Raw genomic sequence first — 10606 nt, forward strand, 5'->3', positions numbered from 1 at the left:
AGATAATAAACTGCCAGAAGTCAATTCAGAGTTATTACAAGGTTTCCTACACCCCAACAATAAGCTGCCAATGTTATCCCCTATTACCCTCTTTTTTAATTTTTATAACAAATAATTAGATGTCTTTATGACAGGTTACCCACCACTACATTACATTCTGCTAACCCTAAGAGAAGAAGAGAAGGCTGCTGCTCCTGCCATCTTCTCAATTCTCTATATAGCCTTATGCTCTCTAGTTTGTAGACATAATTCTATCATTGCCAGGCAATGACAGCTGCTCCTCTATTATACGCCTTGAACGATGAACCATAAACATCACACTTTTACTCTTCTTCTTTTCTTTTTTCTTTTTTTAATAAAAAGAATATAAAAGAAAAGATTTTAAAATAAATATCATGTCATTATTATAAGTTTTTTTTTTTAGCTTAATGTATTCTCAACTTGATATTATTAATCATTTTACTTCTTAATTTTTCATACAAATTATTTAATCATTTTAATTTATTTAAATTATAATTTATAAATATATTTTTACCTTATTGGATATACAGCGCACTTGTTCTTATTTATTATCTAGGTGACTCATTATTCTCTTTTTCTCCTCTTAGACTTTTTTCTTTCATTTATATTATTTTAATTTTAATATAATAAAATAAAATAAAATATTTTATATTTAATATAATAAAATTATGTTTAGACCTTTTTAAACTAATTAAATAAATTAAAATTTAAAATATTTTTTTTAATATTAAAAGTTTTCAGTTTTTATCATAAGCTAATTATATTTTTATTTATTTAAGTTAAATATAATAAAGAAAATATTTTAAATTTTTTTCACATAGATAAATAAAAAATTTATTCCCCCTTCCTCCTATCTTGCCTACAAAGTAAAAACATTTTATAAGCTATAATTTAGACAAGTTAAAGTGGTTAAATGGTTTCCATAGAAAAACAAAAGATAAAATAACAAATTAGAGGAGTATTAAACCTAACATTTTTTACGTAAAAGTATGAAAATTTTGCTGTTGTTTTCAATATTTAGAAAATAAAATCACTCTTCTAAATAATTTACTATCAGTCTTACTAGTAAACTAATCTTAAAGACATTATAAGTTTATTTTAAAAATTGATTTATTACTTCTTATAAAACTAAAAAAAAAGTTGTAAAATTTATTAATAGTGAATTTTTTATAATTAGTTGTATGATGAATTGCTTAATAAATAATTTCATTACTAAATTATAAAATTTTAATAAAATTAATTGAAAGGGTATTAAATTGAAAAGAAATAAAGTACTTGTCCAAAATGACAAGCAAAAAATCAAATCACAGATCTTTTAAGTAAAACAAGATATTTCTTTTATTATTTTACTATTCCTAGTTCAAATGCGAGAAATTATTGGAACCCATCAACAACTTTAAAGTCCTGTGACCACTGGACCAGAGCTTGTGGCTTGGTTAAAAGAAAGCAGTTGATGAAATGTCTATTTGAGTAGGACATTATTTCTCTTTTTACCAAGTTGTCTTTCTTTTTTCTTTTAAAGAAATTACCATTTGCAGTAGTCTTTTTACTTTAATAAATTATTTAGACATACAAGTTCTCAAGATTTACAACATTTTTCGGCATTATTGGGGATACCAGCCCAAGTCCTATCATGAAACTGTTTTGTAATGAAAAGAAAAGATCTTTCCTGCTGGTTACCAACCGCATAGAGATTCTATAATTGACTGCATAAAGATTTTGTTGGGTAGATTCCAAGAGGGTTAAAATGTTGTGACCTTGCAGGAAAAAAAAAAAAAAAACAAAACAAAAACAAAAGGAGGATAGAAGCATCTTTAACTAGAAACAAGCTTTACTTTCCTCATCAAAAGAACAAAAGCCAAAAGAAGGCACAAGGCTCAGAGGAACAAAAATAAGGCAAAAAGAGAACAAAAAGCTCAAGCCATCAATTGTCAAATATTTTCATTTCCCACTTTGTTCCCCTCCTTTTGTCACTCACTACCTCATGTTTGAAGAGAAATGGTAGTACTCTTAGTCACCCTTCCAAGTCCTCTTCTTCCTACTTGTTGCTTGCTTCATTATCTCTAATTTTTGAAGTGCCAATAATAATCTTCGGGTTCAAGTTGTTGTGTTAGACCACGTCCAAAAATCCCACATTCCATATGGGTAAAAAAAATACTACTATTACTACTCTTATCAGCTTCAAGTACTGCTTCCACCTTCAAAGTCCAAGCAAGATATAATAGACCAGTGTGATTGGAAGAGCTATTAACATCCCAAATATAACCCTGCAATGAGTATGTGCACTAACTATAAGATAATTGAGGAAAAGGGCAAAAAAACTGTTGCTTTTCAGCCTAAATGATGGATAAAAACAACATAGTACAAGCATGCTTGTATATTAATTTGGACATCAAAATATAAAAAGAACATAAAGTTTATCAATTGATATGATAGCTGCAGCTGAAGGCAGATAGATAAATGGAAATGGTCTATCATGAAAACTGCCTTTCCATAAACATCCATGATTGCTTATAAAAAAGGCAGAACATCTTTATAGGACCACTTAGTATCTCCACTAGCATGATCTCGTCAAAAGCATGCATTAAATCATGCACAAAAGCACTAAACATTTTAAACCATAAAAAAGAAGAGGAAAAAGAGATTGTTGTTCAGCCACGTGAAAATGGAATAAAGAAAAAATAGAGTTCAAAGTTCAAACCCAGTGCTCAAAATGTCAGGATGAACATTATATTCTTTTGCAAAGACGAAGGGGACAATCCCTTGTGGAAGAGCTGCCTGAAAATTCAAATATGAAAATTCTGTCATCAGAAAAGGACTGGAGAAGAAAAGAGAACACACAAGCCCACGTTATTATGGCATTTCTTGTCTATTTTCATTTTTCCAACCTGCACAATGGCTATGTGCAACAGAACTCCGCGCAATCCGACAGCAAATGAAGCAGCAGCCATTACTGCAGGACCAGTTAGGAATCTAACAGCCATTGCAAAAGTAGCAATCGAGTTTCCACAAGCAATGATCCTTGGCTGTAATGCCATGAACAAACCTGCATTACCAATAAATAGATCTTAGCTGAAAAAGAAAACAAGAATTACAAGGACATAAAGAATGGATCTTAACTTGCTTCAACCAAACAAGTATATCAAATAAAGAAACTAAGAACCCATTTCACAGAGTCTGATGATCTACCTACCAAGACTAAACATTGCCATTCCAAGACCAGCGTTGGACAGGATGGCTATAGAACCAGCAATGATTGCAGGCATTTCTATATGCAATCTGCAATATATGAAACATTAATAAATTAAACATTTGAAAGAGGAAAAGAATGAGTACAGCTAATAAATCTTTGTAATGACTAGTGGATCATATAATGTAGCATACTTGAAAGAGACAAGAGACCAGGTAAGGCCAATGAGGCTGGAATAAGTATTAGGATTTCTTATGAGCTTTCTCCACACCATAATAAGAATGAGTCTTGTCATAACACTAGCAGGTGGCATGGCAGTAGCCCTTGGTTCACCATCAACACCAGTCTTTGGGTGTAGCTCTGCTGTGGAGCTTGAGCCAAGCTTGGAAAGCACTGGGCCCTCCCTGTCCACCCCATTTGGCACTGGTCTGTTTCCAAAGCTGAACTCATCTCGACCAAACTCATCATAATCTACTGCATCAAGACAAGGCTACATTACTGCTAATACAATGGCAAGTAAATGAGGCGAGAATGAAAAGCAGAGGACTCTGTCTCTGTAAAGCAAGGTCCTAAATCACATACAAGAAGCTTGCACTAATCCATATATCAACATAGAAGTAAACTAGGAAAATACCACTAGTACTGAGGATAAAATAAAAGGAAGGAAGACAGGACCATGTCCTGATATAGCATTCATAATAAGCAAATAATAGGGAAATGCAACATGAAGAGAAAATAAAATGTAAAAAAAAAAAAAAAAAAAAAAAAAAAGAAAAGCAGGACATGACAAACAAAATCCAACAAACCCCACTTGAGACAGCAACAACAAAGGAGTAAAAGGATCCCACCAATCCAATAAATCCCCATATTCAAGAAGACAAATACAGTTACCTCCAATGGACACAAAATTCCAAAACAAAAAACATAAACATTTCACACGTGCCCAATAACATGTAATAACAATCTCAACATGCAGAAAACCACCAAAAATCAAGAAACCTAAATAACAAATACTAACGAGGATTAGTGTTTTTTCCTGTTCATTTTTTCTTTTTTTACCTTTCTGGTGAGCTACCCCACCAAGGTCAATGCCATGATCCCCACCCCTGAAGACATGAATTCCACCTTCTGATACTGGTGAAGCACTGGAACTCCATACAAACATGTGTAAATCCTTGCCATTTTCAGCTCCATTTGCCTTCTTCTTAGCTCCAGGAGAGAAAATCCCAGCATTAGGTGGTGCAGGATAAGCACTTCCATTTGTCCTTGAGACATTTCCAAACACTCCAATTCCTCCATTTTCTTCATCAAATGGCAAGTTACCAAAGTTGGATTGCCTAGGACTAACATTACTTGCATTTTTTCCATTAACCATTGAGTAAAAATCAGTATGGTTAAAACTTGAGCCTCTTGGAGTTGGATTTCTTGAAGATTGAAGAGAATAAATCTCTACATTGGTTAGATTAGATGGTCTGGGAGTCAATGAAAGACCAGAATTTGGACCGTGTGATCTACGAGAGAAGATTTCTGATCTAGAACTAGTTGATTTTCTTACTGTAACATGAAGTTTTCCATCTTCACCAACCTCAGCTTCAGTTTGCAATGGTTCTCTACCATCTAAAGATATGATATCAGAATCAACTCTAAAGGATATTATAGAGCCAGCAGTATCAGGAAACTGTTCACCAATCAAGAGTCTAGCTCCTCTATATTCAAACAGAAAGAGCATCAAAGTATACCATATTATGCATTGAAGGACAACTATTTGGACCATAAGACTCCCTGAGTCATCCCCATACATACCCTTCAACAAAGGGATGCCCATAACAAGAGTATTAGGAAGAGTGGAAAGAGAAAAGAGCGTGATGGACCATTCAAGAGAGCCTCTGGAGCTGGTTCTAGACCAGATGGCTAAAACAAACAAGACTATGACTTTTTGAAGAGTGTCAGCTGCAATGAACCTGTAGTTCATGGCATAAGGATTGTTGGTGGAAATAAAGTGAAAAGAAAGCAAAGGAACTGCAAATAGAGCAACAAATCTGTTGATCCCTGAACACTGATCAGGGCTAAAAATCTTCCACCATTTCACGGAGCCATAAGCTAAGATCATGGCCACATAAAGTGGCACAACTGCTGTGAGAACATGGTAGAGGTCTGTAGCACTAATCATTGTCTCTTTTCTGAGTTTGGTTTTTAGGGTCCTCTGTTGAGTTTAGCTAATATATATAAGCAACAGTAAAACCCAGATGGGTTGCTGCAGATTATGCAAGAAAATGATATGTTGTATCACTTTCTTGCAGTTTCTTGCCAGATGTCCCTTCGTTTTCTTTCCTCCCAAACTAGCAAGAAACCCTTAACAAACAAAGAGAGATAAAACTTTTAGACAGTTAGTAGAGACTATATTTGAGGATTGCAATAGCGAAATTAACCCATAACTAGTATAGAAACCTTGAAGAGGAGAAGCAAATAAAAAGGAGGGAAGAAAGACAATAAGAAGAAGCAGCAGAAACAATGGGAAGAAGAATATTGAGAGAGAGAGAGGGAGAGAAAGAGGTAGCGTGGAGGAACAGAGTGTGGATGGGAAGTAGAAGGGGAAGAGAGAGCATTATATTTATGGGATTTTAATGGCAGACAAAGAAATAAAAGCTAGGGGCTTTTGAGAAGCTTTTGTATATCTTTTTGGGCAGAGAGAGAGAGAGTCTAAGAGCATAGACTATATCTATCTGAACAAGAGTGAAGAGGAAAGAGAAAAAGTAAAAGTAAAGATTGTTGGTTGTGTTTGGACTGTGGAGTTGAGAGGGAAATGACCAAACAGCATAATATATCAGAGAGATAAAGAAAGGGGCAGGAGAAAAGGGGGAAATAAAGAAACAGGATACAAATACCATAGCTCTTCGAAAGATTCTCTCTCTCTCTCTTTTCCCATCTCATTGTCATTCTGGCACATAATATGTATCTTTTTCTTGTTTTCCTGTCTGTAGGAAAGAAGAAGGCATTTGTTCAGGTTGTGGACCCTTTTTCTTTCCTTTCTTTTGTGTTTTCTTTTTCAATTTCTTCATGGCAAAATCTATATTACTTTTCTTTTTTCAGATTTTAGATTGGTCCATAGTCTAATAATTATTTCAATTTCTTATTAAATTCATTACTTAACATTACATTATTTCCTAAAAACAAAAATCATTATATCCTTGATAATATAGAAACTTTTCTTTTAAAAAAGAGATTTTTTTATATTTTGGGATTTGTCACTCATTTAATATTTTGAATATAGTACATGAGAAGTAGAAAAACAAGTTTCTTTCTTTAAAATACTTGAAACGTAAAATTGTAAATGTATGCCAAATTGGTATTCTTCATTTTCGATTAATAGGGTAAGAAAAATGGACACAACCTAAAGCATATTCCTATTATAATATCTAGTAGCCAACAAATGGTGAAACTTCAGTCTAGCAAGTTGTAATATATATGGGATTGAATAATTGCAATTTGCATTGATTAGTTGTGCTTCTTTTTCTTTTTCTTTTTTTCTTTGCCTTTCTTCTCGATTGAACACTAAGCATTGATCTATCATTAGAGAAATTATTAATGATAAGTAAATTGCCTTTGTAAAGGGAAGGACAATTCTACATGGAAGAAGAGTAGAGGTACTATTAAGCTTGATTTTGAAAAGGCATTTGATATATTATCTTGGGAATATATAGTTGAGGTATTGTGTTGTACGAGTTCTGAGACAAAATGGATACATGGATGAAGTTTTGTTTCTGCTAATCTTTGATATTAGTTCTGGTTAATCGTTTTTCAAAATTAATGCCATGTTTGGTTGGAATTCATTTTATTTAAGAATAAGTCATGAAAATAATAATAATATTAAAAAAATTAAAAGAGATATTTTGATATTGTGAAATATATTAATAAATTAATGTGAAATTCATTTTAAAAGTTCTATTTACTTTGTAAGGATTTAGTTTAGCTATAAATAATTTCATAAAAATTTGATTATATAGAACTTTAAATTAACTTTCGCTTCATTAAAAGTACATAAATTTTGGATTTAACAAATATAGTCCATAAACTTTATGGAGAGACTAAAAAGGGAGTTAGCATTATGGGAGAAAAATTTAATAAATCTCATCAAATTAATATTAATTGCGTCCATATGTCTTTTAGGTTTCTTACATAATTTTGGTTATGAAGTTCGTGGCTTCTTTGAACACTTGAATATTATTTTTTAAAACTACCTTCAAAGATGAATAATTTGGAAAAATAAAATGACCTTAAATGAAACAAAGAGTGGTGCCATTAGATAGAGCTCTGACAATGCTTTCCTGAATGTAATTATAGGCCCATAATTTCTCTCGGATCAAAAGTTATGGCTAGTCAAACTGTACCTAAACTTCACATTCCTAAAACTTCTTCGAAAGATTAATGATTTCGAAGACCTAAATGACCTCAAATAAATTTAAGAGTGATTCCATTATATAAAGAATTGAAAGAACTTTCTGGAATATACTTATAGGCTCTCTCGAATTAAAAATTATGATCAATCAACATTGAGTAGACAGACGAACAAGAAGGTATATAAATCAACATTTTCATGCAGCAAAAAAGCTTTGCCTTACCACAAGGGTTAATTGCAGCAACAGAGGCCCAATTTACAGTCTAAAGTATGTTATGCACCATATTGTGTGTTTTTCTTTTGCATTTTCACATCTAGAATGAGTGAAATATTCATCCCCTCTTTACCACTATAAAAGGAGGATTTGCCCAACCATCAAAACTCACCTTTGGACATTAGCTTGAAGCTGTTCACTCCCTACAGACCAAAATCCGACTCGTAAATATATAAAATTCTATAATCTCTTCTTTCCTATTAGGACATTCTGTATTTGAATAATAATTGCAAGCTTTTAAAGGCTTGTAATTAAATAATTAAGTAATATGCTCTATACTTGCCATTAAATTGTATATCAAAAATTTAGTTGTTTAAATTACAATCCTAAAAAAGCCCAACCATTCTATTTATATTCCAAACAAAAAAGGTATAAATGAGCATAGCTTTTCACATGCAAATGGGGAATGTATACTCACCCTAATATCCTTAACTGATTAGGCTAGGAGTGGTTTCCCTAAACCTTCTTTTGCTTACTTTATTTATTTATTCCATATTCAAAAAAAGACCATAATTTTTAGCAAATTAAATGTTGTTATTTGTGTTATTTTTAAAACCTAAACCTATTTCATGAACCCTCCTCGAATTCGAGACTGGTGTCTTTTCTAAAATGGTAAATCATTAAAAAGAGTCATAATGGTTTTTCTCTTGTATTTTTTCCTAAAAATATAAGGTGGCGACTCTAAATCAATCATATCATTGAAAGCATCTTGTGTTCGTACGTGCATATTTATATACATAACTAACTAATGAAGGAAAGCGAGGCATTCACATAAGCAAAGTAAGACTTGAATGCACACCTCAATTAAATAGAAAATTCAAACAATCAAACTATGAATCATATAGAATCAAACAGTCCAATAATTAGATAAAACAAGTCATATAATCATATGGTGAATCAAACAATTAGAGAGAATCAAATAGTCAAACGGTGAATCAGATAGAATTGGACATAATCAAATAGTCAGACAATTAAATAAAAAAATTAGAGATTTAGATGGTGAATCAGATAAAATCAATAAGATAAAATCAGACAACCATACAATGAATCAAATAGAATTAGACAGCTAGACAATCAACTGAAAAAATGAGACAATCAGATGGTGAATAATATACAATCAAACAATTAAGAGAAACTGACAATCAGATAGTGAATCAGATAAAATTATATAGAATCAAACAGTCAAACAACAAACTCAAAAATCAAACAATTCACTAGTAAATCAGATAAGATTAAAAATTAGACAATCAGATGATGAATCACATAAAATAAGATAAAATAAGATAATCAGATGATCAGATAGCCAATCAAAAACCAATGGATATCAAACAACAATTAAGAAACCTGACTTTAATAAGAGTTCTTATAATGCCTTGAATTTTACTTTTATTTAATTACTAATTTTTTAGGAGTATATTGATAAATTAATATTTTCAGTGTTAGATTTACGTACAAAAAACTTAATCGTTAAGTATTTTCAATTAGACTATTTTAAGTGAATCTAGTTTATAAATATTACTTTATATATTTTGTTATTTTTATTTTTTTAATCCAACCTAATTAATAAATATTTTGTTTAGTGCAATTAATTAGTAAATATATTTTTTGGACTTGCATATAATAGATTAAAAGTCTATTTTCATTTTGATGCTCAAAGTGCAAAATAATAGTTTTGCCCAAAAAGATAATATCTATTTATATATATAGTCATTAAGTATGCAATTAAATGAAATAAAAAAGACAATTAAAAAAAGTACTCAAGAGTATTGTATTGACAAACAAATAGGAAGAAACCTTATCGCAAAGTCCTAACTCTCATATCTAATTGTATAATGCTCTCTTAATCTAATAAAACTGGTGCCTAGATGAGATAACTCTCCAATCAGGGACCTTAACTATGGTCTAACCTCTTATCTAATGTCCTAGCGCTAAAATAGGATGACTCTCTAATTAGGGGCCTTACCTCCAGCAATACTAAATAATTTCTCAAGGATAAGTTTAGAGAACTACGCTTGAATTAGTGCATCAAATCATGTCATAATAATATCTCACGTCTTTGATACCAACTGTGCTCATACATGAGGAAAGTTGAAATGTGAGTCAGATGTCTAAATCAGCAGTTGTAATCTAGTTTTCATTGCTTATAAATATAAACTTCAACTACCGAATTCAACAAGGAAGAATAGCTTTTCCAAATACCTCACGACTCGAAAGTGCATTTAGCATTTTTCATCTTTCTTTCTTGAGTGTTTACATTTATTGGCTTCTAAAAATTAGTTTCCTTGCAATCAATTTGCACTTGATCCATATAGGAATTCTATTATTTTATACTTTATTATTTCAAAGTGAAAACTCTTATAAGGTCTCCAAGCACCCAATGTAAAAGCTTGTTATCTGTCGAGTGATACAACTTTCCTTTCAAAAGTCTATGAGAGGCCTATTTGCACGTAATGAAGCAAGTGAGAGATTGATAGAAGCCTAATAACTTCTATGGGTCAGTCAGAGAGGAGATATCTCAGAATATATAAGGTGTCTAAATATTAGAACCTCGTAAGGCTTGATCTCTAGCCATTAATAGAGTCAACTAGTAGGAAAATTCTTGAGGTATGATCCTCAAGAATTAGATGTAGGTCTTAGTACTGTACTAGGATAAATCTTTCTGTTGATCTCTTTTTAACTTATGTATTTAATTAACATTTGATACTATTATCTATTTTGTTAGTTG

General features: G+C 31.6%; 1 protein-coding gene across 2 annotated transcripts; it reads right to left on the minus strand.

Moving 5' to 3' along the window:
- Positions 1–1808: 1808 nt before the first annotated feature.
- On the minus strand, positions 1809–6049 carry LOC8269287 (probable auxin efflux carrier component 1b). 2 transcript variants are annotated; one of them, XM_015718088.3, is made up of 6 exons: positions 4271–6049; positions 3406–3685; positions 3215–3300; positions 2910–3067; positions 2723–2799; positions 1809–2288 (listed from the first exon to the last, which is right to left on the minus strand). In XM_015718088.3, the coding sequence occupies exons 1-6, from the start codon at positions 5379–5381 to the stop codon at positions 2222–2224; spliced, it is 1779 nt and encodes a 592-aa protein (XP_015573574.1). In that variant the 5' UTR covers positions 5382–6049; the 3' UTR covers positions 1809–2221. The 2 variants fall into 2 exon arrangements, with proteins under 2 accessions (XP_015573574.1, XP_015573575.1); XM_015718089.3 differs by having other exon boundaries at positions 3406–3682; positions 4271–6044.
- Between the last annotated feature and the right edge of the window lie 4557 nt (positions 6050–10606).

This window comes from Ricinus communis, chromosome 10 (assembly GCF_019578655.1).
Source record: "Ricinus communis isolate WT05 ecotype wild-type chromosome 10, ASM1957865v1, whole genome shotgun sequence".
Classification (NCBI taxonomy): Eukaryota; Viridiplantae; Streptophyta; class Magnoliopsida; order Malpighiales; family Euphorbiaceae; genus Ricinus; species Ricinus communis.